Source organism: Procambarus clarkii, chromosome 66 (genome assembly GCF_040958095.1).
Source record: "Procambarus clarkii isolate CNS0578487 chromosome 66, FALCON_Pclarkii_2.0, whole genome shotgun sequence".
Lineage (NCBI taxonomy): Eukaryota > Metazoa > Arthropoda > Malacostraca > Decapoda > Cambaridae > Procambarus > Procambarus clarkii.
In genome coordinates this window covers 23,773,367-23,793,740 of record NC_091215.1, presented here as the reverse complement: position 1 = coordinate 23,793,740, position 20,374 = coordinate 23,773,367, and the positions used below count along the sequence as shown (strand labels likewise).

The 20,374-nt window shown below is 48.0% G+C and overlaps 1 protein-coding gene across 1 annotated transcript; it reads right to left on the bottom strand.

Moving 5' to 3' along the window:
- Window positions 1–1,779: 1,779 nt before the first annotated feature.
- On the bottom strand, window positions 1,780–18,345 carry LOC123769379 (serine/arginine-rich splicing factor 4-like). Its single transcript, XM_069310140.1, has 3 exons — window positions 18,293–18,345; window positions 15,596–15,661; window positions 1,780–2,734 (listed from the first exon to the last, which is right to left on the bottom strand). The coding sequence occupies exons 1-3, from the start codon at window positions 18,343–18,345 to the stop codon at window positions 1,780–1,782; spliced, it is 1,074 nt and encodes a 357-aa protein (XP_069166241.1).
- Between the last annotated feature and the right edge of the window lie 2,029 nt (window positions 18,346–20,374).

Sequence of the window (20,374 nt, the reverse complement as noted above, 5' to 3'; positions counted from 1 at the left end):
TCATCATGGAGTCCCCATCTGAAGAAGCATATAATGAAACTGGAAAAGGTTCAGAGGTTTGCAACGAGACTCGTCCCAGAGCTACGAGGGATGGGGTATGAAGAGCGCCTGAGGGAACTGTGCCTTACGACACTAGAAAGAAGAAGGGAGAGGGGGGACATGATAGGAACGTATAAGATACTCAGAGGAATTGACAGAGTGGATATAGACGAAATGTTCACACGGAATAGTAACAGAACGAGAGGACATGGATGGAAGCTTGAAACTCAGATGAGTCACAGAGATGTTAGGAAGTTTTCTTTTAGCGTGAGAGTAGTGGGGAAATGGAATGCACTTCAGGAACAGGTTGTGGAAGCAAATACTATTCATAATTTTAAAACCAGGTATGATAGGGAAATAGGACAGGAGTCATTGCTGTAAACAACCGATGCTCGAAAGGCGGGATCCAAGAGTCAATGCTCGATCCTGCAGACACAACTAGGTGAGTACAACTAGGTGAGTACACACACACACACACTCACACACACACACACACACACACACACACACACACACACACACACACACACACACACACACACACACACACACACACACACACACACACACACACACACTCACACACACACACACACACAGACACTCACACACACACACACACACACACACACACACACACACACACACACACACACACACACACACACACACACACACACTCACACTCACACACACACACACACACACACACACACACACACACACACACACACACACACACACACACTCACACACACACACACACACTCACACACACACACACACACACACATACACACACACACACACACACACACACACACACACACACACACACACACACACACACACACACACACTCACACACACACACACACACACACACACACACACACACACACACACACACACTCACACACACACACACACAAAGTTATCATTCGGAATAAACATAATTTCCATATCAAGCCATCAACACAAACCCAAAGCATCATAGCTAATCCGACATCATCGGTGAGACCAAATGTGTTCTCACGTGAGATGCTGCCCTCCCCCCCCCCCCCCGTCTCTTTCACCACTCTTATTGAAGAAGATGGAGAGCTGCAGATAGGGGAAAGAGTTTATAAATGTGGAATATAGTGAGTTGTGATAGCAGGCGGGCTGTCCGCCTTGCTGACACCATGTGTGAGTTATCACACAGCCTCAGCAAGGGCTATCTCCCTTGCTGAGATGGTGTATGTGTCAGCTGTTGTTGTTGTTTAAAATTTGCCACCTGGAACGAAAAGTTCCAAGCAGCACGGGCCACGGCGAGCCCGCAGTGGACATATGTGTCAGCGTATGCACAAGGCTCTAGTATACATTCCAGCGTATATGTTGTCCATAGATGAATACTGCGTATCGAATGTATATATTCCGATCCTCATATACACGTCTTGATGCCTATATGATAATTTGTTTGTAATCTGTTGTTCATCCTTTTATTGTGTTCTTGGAGTTTCCCATCTTCTTCCATCCTTCACCCCTACTCCTCTCTCTCCCTCCTTCCCTCCCACAGCGTCTCCCACGTACTCCACCACTCCCACCGCACTACTCTGGGAGAGGCAGTGACGATTACAAAGCACGAGGTGATTACAGCAGTGTTGGGAATATTCTGGGGGCAGATCTTCATGGAAATTATGCATGGGATTTTCTGTGAGAATCTGCGTCGGATCTTACATGTGATTTGCCCGCGTTTTTGGCTCAGGTTCTGCGGGTCATGTAGCTACGAGATCTGCGGCTGATGCTGCTACGAGATCTGTGGCTGATGTTGCTATGAGATCTGCTGCCGATGTTGCTACGAGATCTGCGGCTGATGTTGCTATGAGATCTGCTGCCGATGTTGCTACGAGATCTGCGGCTGATGCTGCTACGAGATCTGTGGCTGATGTTGCTATGAGATCTGCTGCCGATGTTGCTACGAGATCTGCGGCTGATGCTGCTACGAGATCTGCGGCTGATGTTGCTACGAGATCTGCGGCTGATGTTGCTACGAGATCTGCAGCTGATGTTGCTACGAGATCTGCGGCTGATGTTGCTACGAGATCTGCGGCTGATGTTGCTACGAGATCTGCGGCTGATGCTGCTACGAGATCTGCGGCTGATGTTGCTACGAGATCTGCGGCTGATGCTGCTACGAGATCTGCGGCTGATGTTGCTACGAGATCTGCGGCTGATGTTGCTACGAGATCTGCGGCTGATGCTGCTACGAGATCTGCGGCTGATGTTGCTACGAGATCTGCGGCTGATGCTGCTACGAGATCTGCGGCTGATGTTGCTACGAGATCTGCGGCTGATGTAGCTACGAGATCTGCGGTTCATGTTGCTACGAGATCTGCGGCTGATGTAGCTACGAGATCTGCGGTTCATGTTGCTACGAGATCTGCGGCTGATGTTGCTACGAGATCTGCGGCTGATGTTGCTACGAGATCTGCGGCTGATGCTGCTACGAGATCTGCGGCTGATGTTGCTACGAGATCTGCGGCTGATGTTGCTACGAGATCTGTGGCTGATGCTGCTACGAGATCTGCGGCTGATGTTCCCTCGAGATCTGCGGCTGATGTTGCTACGAGATCTGCGGCTGATGTTGCTACGAGATCTGTGGCTGATGTTGCTACGAGATCTGCGGCTGATGTTGCCCTCAAGAAGCACAGTATATCTATCATACAGACACACTGGAGAATATTCACTATTACTCGAGCTCCGTCAATTATTGCAACATTGCAAGACTGATACGATCATGTTCTTGTGCCTGGCTTATGGCTTGAGTGATCATGTTCCTCAATGGGTAAGGTCATGTTATGAGTAAATTGTTTACTCACCTGAGAGTATGCACGGAGAGTCATTGGCATGTGTAATGGATGATATTATACCCATTCCATGATGTTTTCGGGGAGGGGAGGAGTACGCAAGAGGGAGGGGAGGAGGCCACAAGAGGGAAGGGGAGGAGTACGCAAGAGGGAGGGGGAGGAGGCCACAAGAGGGAGGGGGAAGGAACAGGGAGACACCCACCAGTGGTGAACCAGAGCCGGCCTACCCAACTCACCTACGGACCGTCAGTCATACTTCCTGATTCAATTATGTCGAAATATGTCACACAAAATTCAATAAGCTCCTACTCTTCTCCCTCCAACGTCTCCCTCCCTTCCCCCCCACCTTTATCTCTTCTTCTCTATCCCCTCTATATCTTCCCCCGCCTCTTGTTCTCCCATTACTTTCTACCTCCCTTCATCTCTTTGTTCTCGTTCTCTCTCTCTCTCTCTCTCTCTCTCTCTCTCTCTCTCTCTCTCTCTCTCTCTCTCTCTCTCTCTCTCTCTCTCTCTCTCTCTCTCTCTCTCTCTCTCTCTCTCTCTCTCTCTCTGTTCTGCTAATCACCATTGTTTATCTCGTGCTCTCTATTCTTCCTTCAAATTTATATACTTATTTTCATACATTATTATTGCATTATTATTTTCCTTATTTTCGGGATTATTTTTTGTTTCCTCTCTTCTTCACATTATTCCTCTTTCACCCTGTCAACTGCACTTTCTCTCCTATTCTCACCTTTTCCCCTCTCTCTCTCTCTCCTTCTCTCCCCTTTCCCTAATTCCATCCTGTCATATCCCATTTCCTCTTTATCAATTACTTGCATCTCCCCCCCCCCTATTCGTATTTAATGGCTTCTGTATCTTGCTTCCTGGTGTAGTTATTACTGATGGTAATAGTGTTAATATTAGTACTTGATTTTTGTGCTTGTATATTAATACGTGAGAGGTAATAAGCACAAAGGTACAGGTTATGTAAATACCGAGTCATACAGGAGGTTTAAGAGTCGTATTGCTGGAACCTCGTGTTGGACCAGTTGACGTGACGTCTCTTGGTGATGAGAGGCCCGGGGTGCGTGCACGCGCGCGCGCGCGTGTGTGTGTGTGTGTGTGTGTGTGTGTGTGTGTGTGCACACGCACGCCCTCATGTACACGCCCTCTCATTTACACGCATGCACGCATACTTAATGTGTCATGACCCAAAATATATTAATACATTTCGTATTAATGCACTCATAATATACTCTCAAAGTATATTATGAGTGCTGTATGAGTGAGCTGAGTATGAGGGCCGGATGAGACAATACTTGGGATGCCAATTTATGTTGAATCCTCTAATTGCAGTTATAGCCACAACACACACGCACACGGTTGGAACACGTTAGGTGAGAAGGTGGTGGAGGCCAAGACCGTCAGTAGTTTCAAAGCGTTATATGACAAAGAGTGCTGGGAAGACGGGACACCACGAGCGTAGCTCTCATCCTGTAACTACACTTAGGTAATTACACACACACACACACACACACACACACACACACACACACACACACACACACACACACACACACACACACACACACACACACATGACACCACATGGGGGGACATGATCACCACATTCAAGATTCTGAAGGGGATTGATAGGGTAGATAAAGACAGTCTATTTAACACAAGGGGAACACGCACAAGGGGACACAGGTGGAAACTGAATGCCCAAATGAGCCACAGAGATATTAGAAAGAACTTTTTTAGTGTCAGAGTGGTTGACAAATGGAATGCATTAGGGGGTGATGTGGTGGAGGCTGACTCCATACACAGTTTCAAGTGTAGATATGACAGAGCCCGATAGGCTCAGGAATCTGTACACCTGTTGATTGACGGTTGAGAGGCGGGACCAAAGAGCCAGAGCTCAACCCCCGCAAACACAACTAGGTGAGTACAACTAGGTGAGTACACACACAGCTCACGACCATATTAGAGCATCTCCCCAGGGGAGGGGAGACCAAGTACCTGATGCTACTATTAATACGGGCGATGTGGACCAGCAGACACAGAGCGGCTGTCGTCATTATCCCTTCTCTCTCTCTCTCTCTCTATCTCATTATGTGTTCTTAAGAGTAGTCTGCTTTATTGGTCCCTCTGTGTTGTGTGTCGAGGAGAGTCCCGGTTCTTGCTGGTGTTGGGGCCGTACATAGCTGGCTTAGTAGAGAGTCGACAATTGCGTTACAAATCTGTACCCAATTCACCTTGTGGATGCTGGGTGATTACTGGCCATACAGATCTGGCAGGTAGTTGGTTCTCTCAGCGCTGAGACACAGAACTGCTTCTCTGAAATTGATCTCACCTTATATTATCTTATCTAAGCTTACCTCACATTACCTAACTTAGTGTACTCTCGCCTAATATTACCGCATCTCTACCTGACTTCATTTATCAATCTAAACTCATATAATACCTCACCCAACCTCACCTACTAATCTAACCTCACCCAACCTCGTCTACTAATCAAACATCACCTCACCCAACCTCACCTAATCTTACCTAATACCAAACATTTGCTGCGAACCCCACTAAAGACATTGTGAATGTGGGCGACAGCTCTGACTGACAAGTGGGAGACAGCACTCTGAAGGGGTGTTCTAACATGGCCACCAGTAAGTTAAACCTTAAGACCATCGCATCACCTCATCCCATATGTCTGTGCATAACTAAAACAGCTTTACTAAATTGCCAAACGATTTTAATACCCATTAAAGCTGGCGACTGTGTGAGTTTTTACCCAAAAAGGTAATCAGAAAAATTTGAGTGAAGCATTAGTGGATATGTTGAGTCATTACACAGGTGATTACCCTCCACAGCCACCGTGTTCAGGAGGCCGTGTGGGCGCCTAAACATGGCAGCCGAGTCACCTCTGCACATTTATAACCTAAAAAAAAACCTATCATAACATAAAAGGGGCCTCGTAGCCTGGTGGATAGCGCGCAGGACTCGTAATTCTGTGGCGCGGGTTCGATTCCCGCACGAGGTAGAAACAAATGGGCAAAGTTTCTTTCACCCTGAATGCCTCTGTTACCTAGCAGTAAATAGGTACCTGGGAGTTAGTCAGCTGTCACGGGCTGCTTCCTGGGGGTGGAGGCCTGGTCGAGGACCGGGCCGCGGGGACACTAAAGCCCCGAAATCATCTCAAGATAACCTCAAGATAACACCACGATGTAATTATGTTTTTAAATGTATACATTATCATAAAAAAAGTAGGGGTGGTAGGAGAAGAAAATATTAAAGTGTTCAGCGAGATTGCACAAGGTCTTTTCTGAATACTCTTTATTCTCTTCTCCGAGGCTGTGGGTCCCCTACAATTGCACTAGAGGTGGTACCCCTACAATATACTCTCTAAAGAAATATCCTCGGGCGGGAAATGACTGTTGTAACCAGAATTTTGACAGCATTTCGGGGTTGTATTCGGCGGAGAGCGGAGGTCGGGTTCCCGGCTCCCAGCAGCTGCTGGAGAGCGCAGATATGCCGCCCTCTGCTTCCCTGGCACTCAAGTCTGCCCCCTCCACAACCCTTGCGGTATCTGAGTTATGGTAATATCACATCTCTCTCTTACCTCGTCTCCACACCTGCACAATTCTTGCTCTAACCCCAATAATTCCCTCCACACCTCCCCCTTCCCTCTCACTTACACCATTCCCTCCCTCTTCCCTCCTGACCGTCCCTCCTTCCCCCCCCCCCCTCGTCTCAAGAACCGAAGTCACTCGCGGAAGGAGAGGAAAGGCCCAAGCGTTGCCAACTCTCTACAACAGAAACACAATAATTCAACACCAAACATATTTCTTTACCAGAATAACAACACACACACAAAAATACACATAATACTTTTATGAAGACATAATAATACCAGGAAAGAATGAGACTAAAATCACATTACGAAGCGTGTATGTGGGGGGGTTGGAGGGGGTTGGAGGGGGGTTGGAGGGGGGTTGGAGGCAGGGAAGTGGTTGAGGACAAGGAGCCCCCCGGGCGTTGCTGTGCCACAGTGAACTGGCACAACTGCAGGGGGTGGAAACTCCAGGCCGGGCGTCGGGGAGAGTGTGTGAATGTCACCTGAATTTGAATACGAGGTGACTTTATATTCAACTTTACCGCCTCCCACGAGGGGCTTTCAGGTCAACTAGAGGGATATTTTCTCTAAGGGAATTTTATTTTTCTGCTCCGACGATAGGGAAAAGTTTGGTGGTAGTTAGCGTAGCGAGTGTTTAGCGCAGCGAGACGCTGGAAAGAAGTTGGAAAATTTATGTCGAGGCGACGACCCCGGTAAATATGTCACGGACGGACGGGCGGGCGGGCGGAAGGAATTATTATTTTCTTTTTGTACTGGAAATTTACAAGAACACAAGTTGTCTGCCAGGCGGAAAATAAAAAGCAGGAACCTGAGAGCTAAAAGCCGCGAATAAGAACTGTGAAGAATATGGTTACTGTGTGTGTGTGTGTGTGTGTGTGTGTGTGTGTGTGTGTGTGTGTGTGTGTGTGTGTGTGTGTGTGTACGTGCTCGATTATATGTACTAATCTAGATGTGCTTACTGGATTGAGCGTCTTTCGACCAACAGTAGATCAGTGCCATGACTGTTTTTGACTCTTCTTATCTGGCCATTTCTCAATCCATCCGTGTAAACAGGTTGAGAGCTTTCCCATCCCATACCTCATGGCAAGCCTTACCCACTAGTTTCCTTGGAATACGACCCGCCAGGCATTTAACAACCAGGTACCCAATTTCTGCTGGGTGAACAGAGGCGTACAGTTAAGAAGTGGCGCCTAACGAATCCTCCTCGGCCAGGATACGAACCTGGGCCAAATCGCTCGCGAAGCGCAGGGAGAGTGTTACCACTGCGCATCATGAGTTGATCAAGCAGGACTTTTCTGGCTGAATCCAGGTTTATAAGTGGAGACATAATTGATGTGGTTTAGGCGTTCTACGAGCCACCTTCTAATCAGGTCTAATATCTTGCAGGGAATACTTGTTAGTGATTGCAGCCTGTAGTTCAGTGGCTCCCGTCTTCCCCTGTTCTCATATGTAGGCACTATAGCTATTTTACAAATTTCAAGTAGTTCCACATTTCTAGAAAGGAGCTGAGAACTATAGCCAGGCAGTCTTACACAATGTTGCAGGACCTGTGTTATCATTCATGTTGAGATCTTGCCCGGGCTTGTGGCTTTCATCACCTCAAGTTTTCTCCTGTGACTTATCTGGTAGAGTATCAGATAGGTTTCTAAGGTTCGCTTAGAAATCTTAGATCTGGGAGCAGCTCGGGTTCCAACTTGAATACTTCATGGAAGCTTTTAAGAGTTCTTTGCACACTTCCTTATCATTCTCTGTGTGGTCTCCCTTTCTTTTGTGCAGCGTGATCACTTCATCATTTATGATATCTTTCTCCTAATGTGGCTATATAGTGGTTTAGGCTGATCCTTGGCCTTCCATGCTATAGCCTTCTCACACTGCTTCTCTGTTGCTCTCCGACTTCCTGTGTGCGTTCATTCCTCTCTGTTGTATATATGTTGTGGTTCACCCTTGTTCTGTGCTCCCTGTATTTGTTCAGCACTCTTTTACTTGTCATATTCGTCTTCAAGCTTTGTCTGTCAAGCCAATGGCATTTTGTCTGTTGGTTCTATTACCACTTTGGGGCGGTATAAATCTTTCATAGGTTTCTCTTGTATTTACCTGTTATGATGTCCATCATGTCTCGTTTTGTTATCTCTGAGTGCTATGTTGCTGAATCTTTTCTCTAAGAATTGTCTGACCTACTGGAGCTCACCTTTATGGTAAGCTGGTCTTCCACTCTCCTCTTCTCTGCCTCTTGCCGCAGCCTTCATAACAACTACATAATCAAAGACCAACACACAATGGTCACTGGCCACCATTGGTATTTCATGTGTGATGCTCTCAATGTTCACCTCGCTGTGTGTGAAAACCTCGTCTAGTTCATGATGGTTGGTCTTGGTGCTCTCTTCTCTGTGTTTCCTCCCTAATGTGTTGCAATACGGTGTTCTTTTCTGCTACTTCTACCAGCTTTGTTATCCGTATCCCATTTATCCCCTCTCAGATCCATTGACTCCCAGTCAATTTGTCCATGATTGAAGTCTACTATCACTAGCAGTTTTGTTTATATTCTAAGGGATATTTCAGCCACTTTGGGATCATTTTTATGCAAGCTTTGCCTGTAATTTCGTATTCATGTCTGGGTATTCTGTAGTTCTCAAGTGGAATGTATGTCATATTCTCTCCACTGAAATGATTCATGTTATTTAGTCTCTCTTGACCAGCTGTGCCACTCTACTCCATTTTCTTCCTCTACTTATTATCTGGCATTGCCTTGAGAATACTGAATTACTGCTCAAATGGGTTAGTTTAGTTTATGCTAACATGTACTGTCATCAGTTCTTTGAGTTCATCCACTTGGACATTTCATCAGCACCAGTTTACCTAACTGTTAGGCACTTCATTTCTGTTGTGTTCTATGTACTGGCAGTTGCCAGCCTGGAGATGCGTGCTTGGCTGGTTCAGAGGTGGAAGGTAAGACGTGACGGGTGCAGAGGGAGAGTAGGGAGTGAAGGGCAGGCAGCAGCAGTAGTGTTTTGTAATAAAAGAGAGGGAAATGGCGCTTTGTTTTCAGAGAGTGGGCAATGGAGATATGTTGTTGAAAAATGGAAATGTGGAAATGTATGGCGTGTTAGATGGCTGTTGGGGATGGGGGTTGTTAAGCTTGACTGGCGAGAGGAGTGGATAGAATTGTGGAAGCGCTGGCTAATTATTCCATCAACGCTAGTTTTAGATAGTAAGTGTGTGTGTTCGTGGCTGCTCTTGTGTTGTCGGTCTCTTGAGTCTCTGTTGTGTCACTTCTTCCAGCTCGTGGCTGCTGAGGCTGCTGGGAGGTGGTGAGTGTTCCTGCTCCCTCTTGCCCTCTTCTCTCTCTCTCTCTTCCTTCCCACATCCATCTTCTCTTTCCCTCCCGCGCTCCTTGATCTTTGCAAATGCTGTTTTATCTTTCTCTACTTCGTCGTTAATTTATATCATTTGTAAGGCATACGCTTTTGTAGCCTACTATATCTCTCGTGTGTGTGTGTGTGTGTGTGTGTGTGTACTCACCTAGTTGTGAGTACACACACACACACACACACACACACACACACACACACACACACACACACACACACACACACACACACACACACACGAGAGATATAGTAGGCTACTATGTGTGTGTGTGTGTGTGTGTGTGTGTGTGTGTGTGTGTGTGTGTGTGTGTGTGTGTGTGTGTGTGTGTGTGTGCGTGCCTGCAGGATTGAGTTGTTAGCTCTTGGTCCCCGCCTTTTTAACCGTCGGTTGTCTAATTTACTGCCCGACTTGTTTTTTCTATCATATCTACTACTACAGACACACACACACACACACACACACACACACACACACACACACACACACACACACACACACACACACACACACACACACCAAAGAGACAGACACACGGACAGATTGCCACCTTCACAGACAAGACAGGTGGGTAGGGGACGGGCTTCATCAGCAGAGGCCCCGAGCAGTGAGGCGGGAGACTAAATTTATTGGTTTTCCCAAGCCTCTCTGGGTGGTGGGCCGGAGATGTGGGTGGGCGGGGGTGGTGGGTAGTGAGTGGGCGGGGTGGTGGGTAGTGGGTGGGCGGGGGTGGTGGGTAGTGGGTGGGTGGGTCGTCTGATGGCCGAGTAAAGGTGTATGGGTGAGGTACCATGGGTGGGAGGGCTGTGAGTAGGTGGTGGGTGAGGATAGGTAGGTTGTATTCACCTAGTTGTTCTTGCGGGGGTTGAGCTCTGCTCTTTCGGCCCGCCTCTCAACTGTCAATCAATCAACTGTTACTAACTACTAACTTAATTCCCCCCCCCCCCCACACACACACATACGCACACCAGGAAGCAGCTCCGTAACAGCTGTCTAACTCCCAGGTACCTATTTACTGCTATGTAACAGGGGCATCAGGGTGAAAGAAACTTTGCCCATTTGTTTATGCCTAGTCCGTGAATCGAACCCGGGCCACAGGATTACGAGTCCTGCACGCTGTCCAGTCAGCTACCAGACCCCTGGAAGTCTGGTGTGTGTGTGTGTGTAGGGGGGAAGGGAGGCCGTGGCGTCAGCTTGGAAGGTGTACGCAAGTGTGGGCAGGGAGGTGTATGCGGGGAGCCCGTCCTCAGCCCAAATCCCATACCATGAACCCCCCCCCCCCTTCAAACCACCTGGATAGTTATCTAGATATGTGTGTGATGGTCCGAAACCACATTACGCTTCCAGTATTAGTCTACATGTAAACTGGGAAGTGAACCTTTGTCCTAACCAGAGATTATTTCCAAGTTATAACTTTATTGTACTGTAAATCGTTGGTTTAAATACAAAAAAGTGTATGCTGAAATCAGAATTTGCAGAATTTGATTTTCCTTTTGCAGAATTTGGTTTTCTCTAAATGGAATTCTCAGGTACACTGAAATAGTATTTAAATTTCATCTTTCACACTGTCGTCAACAATACACCATATTAACGTAACCAAACGGAATGAAACCTTACCTAAGCAAGCTTAACCTAAAGTAGCCTTAATCCTAACCATGGATAGAGAGTAGATAATAACATTAATTATGTAGTCGTTCACAATCTATTCCCATGAGCGTATTTTCTCTGAGGACAGGTCGATATAGATGATGGGCAGGAAGTTGTATGCAGGTGGTGGGCAGGGTGGGGGAGGGGGCAAGGTGGTGTACGCAGGTGGTGGGCAGGGTGGGGGGAGGGGGCAAGGTGGTGTACGCAGGTGGTGGGCAGGGTGGCATAATGTACGCAGGTGGTGGGCAGAAGGGTGGAACTACTTCGCTTGGCGGAGGAGGTACAGAGAGGAAGTTGGTGACCCGGCAGTGTTTACACACACCAACAAACACTGATGCCCAAACCTCTCTTGACAAAACAATTATTTAACCTCAATTTCCTGGCCTTATGACAATACGACACTACACACACATGAACAAGTCACAATAAAATTAGTGCACAATATAATTTAATTTATATATGTAAACTAGTAACAGTGAGTCAAGACTCACCACACACACACTACCCTCAGTGAGTCAGGACTCACCACACACAAACTACCCTCAGTGAGTCAAGACTCACCACACAAAAACTGCCCTCAGTGAGTCAGGACTCACCACACAAACTACCCTCAGTGAGCCAAGACTCACCACACACACACTACCCTCAGTGAGCCAAGACTCACCACACACACACTACCCTCAGTGAGCCAAGACTCACCACACACACACTACCCTCAGTGAGTCAGGACTCACCACACACACACTACCCTCAGTGAGCCAAGACTCACCACACACACACTACCCTCAGTGAGTCAAGACTCACCACACACACACTACCCTCAGTGAGCCAAGACTCACCACACACACACTACCCTCAGTGAGCCAAGACTCACCACACACACACTACCCTCAGTGAGCCAAGACTCACCACACACACACTACCCTCAGTGAGCCAAGACTCACCACACACACACTACCCTCAGTGAGCCAAGACTCACCACACACACACTACCCTCAGTGAGCCAAGACTCACCACACACACACTACCCTCAGTGAGCCAAGACTCACCACACACACACTACCCTCAGTGAGCCAAGACTCACCACACACACACTACCCTCAGTGAGCCAAGACTCACCACACACACACTACCCTCAGTGAGCCAAGACTCACCACACACACACTACCCTCAGTGAGCCAAGACTCACCACACACACACTACCCTCAGTGAGCCAAGACTCACCACACACACACTACCCTCAGTGAGTCAGGACTCACCACACACAAACTACCCTCAGTGAGCCAAGACTCACCACACACAAACTACCCTCAGTGAGCCAAGACTCACCACACACACACTACCCTCAGTGAGCCAAGACTCACCACACACACACTACCCTCAGTGAGCCAAGACTCACCACACACACACTACCCTCAGTGAGCCAAGACTCACCACACACACACTACCCTCAGTGAGCCAAGACTCACCACACACACACTACCCTCAGTGAGCCAAGACTCACCACACACAAACTACCCTCAGTGAGTCAAGACTCACCACACACACACTACCCTCAGTGAGTCAAGACTCACCACACACAAACTACCCTCAGTGAGCCAAGACTCACCACACACACACTACCCTCAGTGAGCCAAGACTCACCACACACACACTACCCTCAGTGAGCCAAGACTCACCACACACACACTACCCTCAGTGAGCCAAGACTCACCACACACACACTACCCTCAGTGAGCCAAGACTCACCACACACAAACTACCCTCAGTGAGTCAAGACTCACCACACACACACTACCCTCAGTGAGTCAAGACTCACCACACACAAACTACCCTCAGTGAGCCAAGACTCACCACACACACACTACCCTCAGTGAGCCAAGACTCACCACACACACACTACCCTCAGTGAGTCAAGACTCACCACACACAAACTACCCTCAGTGAGTCAGGACTCACCACACACACACTACCCTCAGTGAGCCAAGACTCACCACACACACACTACCCTCAGTGAGTCAAGACTCACCACACACACACTACCCTCAGTGAGCCAAGACTCACCACACACACACTACCCTCAGTGAGCCAAGACTCACCACACACACACTACCCTCAGTGAGTCAAGACTCACCACACACACACTACCCTCAGTGAGCCAAGACTCACCACACACAAACTACCCTCAGTGAGCCAAGACTCACCACACACAAACTACCCTCAGTGAGCCAAGACTCACCACACACACACTACCCTCAGTGAGCCAAGACTCACCACACACACACTACCCTCAGTGAGCCAAGACTCACCACACACACACTACCCTCAGTGAGCCAAGACTCACCACACACACACTACCCTCAGTGAGCCAAGACTCACCACACACACACTACCCTCAGTGAGCCAAGACTCACCACACTCACACTACCCTCAGTGAGCCAAGACTCACCACACACACACTACCCTCAGTGAGCCAAGACTCACCACATAAACAACGTCTACATATCGACAGCAGCTAATATTTACCCTCATTTTACTTAAAATTTAACGAACAAATATACATTGAAATTATGAACGACAAGAAAATTATTCTCAAAAACAAAAGAAAACAAATTTGTATCAAGAAAAACAGCCCAAACGTTGAGATAAAAAATCATTCTGCCTCTCTTAGCATATCAAAAGGAGAGAGAAAAAACGTTTTAAGGACACGCAAGAAAAACGTTTTGAGGGATTTCATTGTAATGGTTAACGTTCACAAGGTCCTTAGTGTAATGGTTAAAACGTGTGTGAGGAAAATGTTCCAGGTCTTTATTGGGTAATTTTTGGTGTGAAGTAATTAATTTTCTGGCCCAGTCAGGGGCTGAACAAGATGAAAAACTCCAGCGTAAAAGTGTAGATTGGTTCATCGCGGGGAGGGGCGAGTTTGTTGAGCAAACTGGTGGTGTAGGGGGTGTGGTGGGGGGTGTGGGGTTTGGGGAGCTGGGGGGGAGGGGTACGGGGTGTGGTGCCTGGGTGGGGGGGGGGGGTACGGGGTGTGGGGCCTGGGGGGGGAGGTAGGTGTGGGTGTGGGGAGGTAGGTGTGGGTGTGGGAAGGGGGTGTAGGGTGTTGGGAGGGAGGGATGGACGTGTATAATATTGTGGAAGGAACAAGTTGGAGACGGGAGACATCTCCCGTCACGCAGGGTGCAGTCGCACCTCCATAGATCTCCAGTATCAGCTCTTGATACTGGTAATGGCTCAAAAGGGCCGCCACTTACGGGCTATTCATGCCCGTGCCACCTTTTAGGTGGCTTAATCTTTATCAATCAATCAAGTTGTGGGAAGGGAATAAGGAAGGAGAGGTGTTGTGGGATGTTTTGGAAGGGTTAGATGTGGAGATGGAGGGAGCCAAGAAGGCAATTAAGGGATTTGGAAATGATGGAAAAGAGGTAATAAAGGTAGAAAAGAAACAATGTGGGATGTGAGAAAGGAGAGATGATATGGGACACTGGGAGGGAGAGATAGTTCTAGGAGGGAGGGAGAGAGGGAGATGTCGTGAAGTGTTGAATATTCGGAAGAAAGTTCCAGTGACAGTCAAACAGTACTAATCATTGTACCTATTGCAAGACAGTCACATGGGATGAGTATAGCTTAAAGATATATAAGGTTTCTTGTCTAAGATTGCCCTTGGCTCAGGTTCCCCGTTGCTCTTGCTAGTGATTATTTGAATAGTCTTTGTGAAATACTTACCATACTGAAGTCGTGATACCATCTTGCTGGGGCACTTAGGAAGAGCCACCAGATTTTCCACAAAGTAATCATTTTTTTTACAATAATCCTTTCACAATAATAACCCGGAGCCTTTTCACAATAAGCTGCGTAACCACACAACCACACAACTCACTCACAAGCGATGCCAACTTACCCGAACTGACGCCCGTAATTCAACTTTACCCAAAATAATACTGACAAAGATGCGACAGGAATGTCAGAGAAAGAACTCTCTGGGGCTCTTTGTAAGAGGCCACGAGCTGTCAGCGCCATGCTGGACCACTGCAGATAAGCCTCCCGCAGTCTCACACAATCTCGCCCATACACTCACGCCTGCACCAACACAGGACGCTGGTCGGAGCGAGGAGACCGCGACACAATGTGGCCGAGGCAGACGCTGAAGGAATACGAAAAGGATTTACGGGTAAACATAATAACAACTATCCAGAGAACAGGTAAACAGTAAACATCCATTTGGCTTCCAGGAATCTGTACAGTGAGATATTCCAGGCACAGGTAAACAACTTGTGTGAAGACCATTGGTAAGGTATGTAGGCCGGACGTGGAGCCCCATCCCTTATAATGCACATGACGAAACTTCAGCGAGTTCGGAGCTATGCCACAAAACTAGTACCAGAGCTGAGTCGACTGGAGTATAAGGAAAGGCTGAGGGAATTAGATAACATAGGGGACAGAGAAAACATAATTACGAAATATCATTTCCTGAGGGTCATTATGTACAATGGACAAAATGCTGTACATAATGACGTACGCAGCTGTTGGTCACAGGTGGAAGCAAATGAAACATATGTGATATAGAGATTCAAAGAATCATATCTCTAACCTAAGAGTTTAAAGTATATTGAAGAAGAGGCGGAGGTGGTCAAAGCTAATTACAAACACCAGACCATCTACAATATATACTTGTGGTCTCATGAGTTATGCGGGTTTACGGGCTATTCATGCCCGTGCCACCTCTTGGGTGGCTTAATCTTTATCAATCAGTTATGCGCGAGGACCATCTGGTCACCACTTGGTCCGGGAGACATCTCCCGTCACACAGGGTGCAGTCGCGCCTCCACAGATCTCCAGTATCAGCTCTTGATACTGGTAATGGCTCAAAAGGGCCACCACTTACGGGCTATTCATGCCCGTGCCACCTTTTGGGTGGCTTCATCTTCATCATGAGTTATGCGCACATAGCACACTACACCAGACACTCATGGCACGTGTTACCACATTTCTCGTGTCAGTTTATTCAGGTGGCATTATTGTAAATATTTTGAAAACATGTTATTCGTGTCGATAAGAGAGTTACGAGGTTGAGAAAACAATGTACCGGCGTCCGCAGTGATGTAAGGTACATCAAACTGACCCCCAGACAGTTGGCATGGCGCTCACCGTAACCAAAACACCCACCTGGACTGGACGGTACAGTAACGACCCTGCTTCCTTGCAGGTTGGCATTCGATCCCCGATGATTTAAGTAGTTGGTCAACGTTTCATTTAACTCTGTCCTCGTATCCCAGCTCCTATCCTGTCTTGGTTGTAGGAGTGTACTCATTTCTGCCCACCATCTGCGAGGCACGGTCGCCTATTGGAATATGGCAGACTGCTTGCCAGTAGTTATCGAAGAAATATAAATACCAGAGCTGCTGTACATGTCCCCAGGTACGGCCCGCAGGTACGGCCCCCAGGTACGGAGGCCCCAGTTACGGAGGGCCTCAGGTACGGCCCCCAGGTACTGGGTCCCAGGTACGGCCCCCAAGTCAAGGTCGGCCTCGCACACCATGGATTGTCTCCAAACAGTAAATTCCCAAGTTCGCAATTTACTTGGACGTGAGAAATTTCTTTGGTAAAAATTAATAATAATAAAAAGACGCCTTCGAATATCCTCGTCTCATTATTATTGGAGTAACCAAAGACGAGTAGCAGTGTATTAAGGTATTAAGTTTCACAGAAACGTCAGTATTAACACTTAACAAGTTCGTGAATTAAAGATTAATTCACAATCTTAATTATTAATTCATTTGGTGGCTTAATTAATTTGGATTGGTGTCAAGCAAAAACTAATTTCATCACAGAGACATGTGGTAGTCTTAAGTGATCGATAATGTAATTACCCTCAGCAAACACATCTCACTTCACCTCTCTTTAACACTCTCAAATGATCACCCACCACTTAACTCGGCATTTTAAAAGGGAAACATGGGGCTCAGTCCGATATTCTGGATAACATTAGCATATACAATAAATCTATTAACACAATGTCAATGGGACATATACACAACATGCACAAACATGGAAGTAGCCAAATGTGATGATTGATTGATAAAGATTAAGCCACCCAAGAGGTGGCACGGGCATGAATAGCCCGTAAGGCCAAATGTGTGGTGTGTATATTAACTTATACACCCATTGCTACTGACCGACGTCAGGTGCAACACAGATTCCAACAGGTAAATGAGATGTTCGCTGACATCCTGACACACACGGGAGACATCTCCCGCCACGCAGGGTGCAGTCGCACCTTCACAGATCTCCAGTATCAGCTCTTGATACTGGTAATGGCTCAAAAGGGCCACCACTTACGGGCTATTCATGTCCGTGCCACCTTTTGGGTGACTTAATCTTCCTCCTCTCTCATCCTGACACATCTTGAACCTTCGCCTACTGCAGGAGTTAGCCGGGGCAAGACTACCGATAAATCTCAAGACTCTACAAACAAAACCCTTGAGGCACAAATCAATGTGTAGTATTTACAGTATTCGGCCTCGTGATTAATGAACGCCTTTACTTCATTCATTCAGTTCCTCAGGTTGCCACGTTTCTAATGATCTGTCATGCTCCGAACATGTCTCGTGCTAGGCTTCATTGGTAAGATTCTCGTCTTCTTTGTTGATGCACGTGTTTTGTGCAAGGAATTTCACGGGCAGAATGTGCGTAACATATGCTTCCGCAAGTGGACCATGTTTGGACCTATCCTAGTTCCTCAGATCTCACCTCCTTGTCCTCGTATCCCAGCTACCTGATGGCCTTGTCCTCGTATCCCAGCTCCTTGTCCTCGTATCCCAGCTCCATGTCCTCGTATCCCAGCTTCTTGTCCTCGTATCCCACCTCCTTGTCCTCGTATCCCACCTCCTTGTCCTCGTATCCCACCTCCTTGTCCTCGTATCCCACCTCCTTGTCCTCGTATCCCAGCTCCATGTCCTCGTATCCCTTCCACAGTGCGATATAGTCGTATTGGCTTTGCACTCTCTCCTGATAATTACTTTACCTGGTGAGAGAGAGAGAGGATGTTGGCTGACGACAGTCAGCGATGGCGGCTGAACTGCGGCAGTTGAGCAGATGCTGCAAAAGCCTCAAACACATAACACAGGAGCAGGTTTTCTTCTTTTTCATAATTACTCTCCTGAACGCAATAGACGGCTTCTCCGGTTCTAGCTACCTGTTGGGGATGCTCCTTCCATTGCAATTGAAGTAAGATGTCTTAGATATCGCTCGATTCGTTGAGTGAATTCGTTCGTCACTCTGGATAACGATTACGCGTGTCGGTCACCTTCACATTTACGCTGCGACTCCACTTTAAATCATGTCAGGAAACGTGAATGCAGACAATTCATCGACTAGATAAGTAAGGCTGGTTGAGGTAACTCGACATGATGGATGCATTTGTGTCGAGCCTGGGGCCCTCAGGCCGGGCTCGGGGAGTTTCAGAAGAGCTCTCGGAACCCTCTCCAGGTATGCACCTCTTCAGCTGTTTCATCTGATGGCCGCCAGAGGACATCAGGTAGACGTTCATCTGATGGCCGCCAGAGGACATCAGGTAGACGTTCATCTGATGGCCGCCAGAGGACATCAGGTAGACGTTCATCTGATGGCCGCCAGAGGACATCAGGTAGACGTTCATCTGATGGCCGCCAGAGGACATCAGGTAGACGTTCATCTGATGGCCGCCAGAGGACATCAGGTAGACGTTCATCTGATGGCCGCCAGAGGACATCAGGTAGACGTGATGTTCAGTGCATTGCTGCTAAGAATGATGTTCTTCCCTGCCTGAGCAGGTTCCTTCCCCCACTTTGGTGGGGGGACCAATCTATTTACAAATTGGTCAATAATTGTTAAGCTTTCTTGCGGTTTCGAGGTCCAGCTAAGGTGGTGAGACCCGTGACGTCATGAGAACGTCACTGAAATGGTCAACAGTCGGATTCTTGACCCGACATGTAGTTAAATTCTTTCCTCAAATCGATAATATTCTAATCAATATTATCGCACAATGATCCCTTGTGCGATACTTTTACTCTAGAGAATTAGAGTTGTCTGTTGATAACAGATATCATGGGGTCTCCGCGCACTTTTTATGATTATAGGGTTTACGCTATTATAGGACCTGTGCATTTGTAGCGTGCACCCAGGAGTTCGTGGTCCATGTGCACTCCAGCTGTCCACCAGGAGTGGTGTTCGTGGTCCATGTGCACTCCAGCCGTCCACCAGGAGTGGTGTTCGTGGCCCATGTGCACTCCAGACGTCCACCAGGAGTGGTGTTCGTGGCCCATGTGCACTCCAGACGTCCACCAGGAGTGGTGTTCGTGGTCCTTGTGCACTCCAGACGTCCACCAGGAGTGGTGTTCGTGGCCCATGTGCACTCTAGCCGTCCACCAGGAGTGTTGTTCGTGGCCCTTGTGCACTCCAGCTGTCCACCAGGAGTGGTGTTCGTGGCCCATGTGCACTCCAGACGTCCACCAGGAGTGGTGTTCGTGGCCCTTGTGCACTCCAGCTGTCCACCAGGAGTGGTGTTCGTGGCCCATGTGCACTCCAGACGTCCACCAGGAGTGGTGTTCGTGGCCCTTGTGCACTCCAGCTGTCCACCAGGAGTGGTGTTCGTGGCTCTTGTGCACTCCAGACGTCCACCAGGAGTGGTGTTCGTGGCCCTTGTGCACTCCAGCTGTCCACCAGGAGTGGTGTTCGTGGCCCATGTGCACTCCAGCCGTCCACCAGGAGTGGTGTTCGTGGCCCATGTGCACTCCAGACGTCCACCAGGAGTGGTGTTCTTGGCCCATGTGCACTCCAGACGTCCACTGGGAAGACTTTCTGACAGTAGCAACCCTCA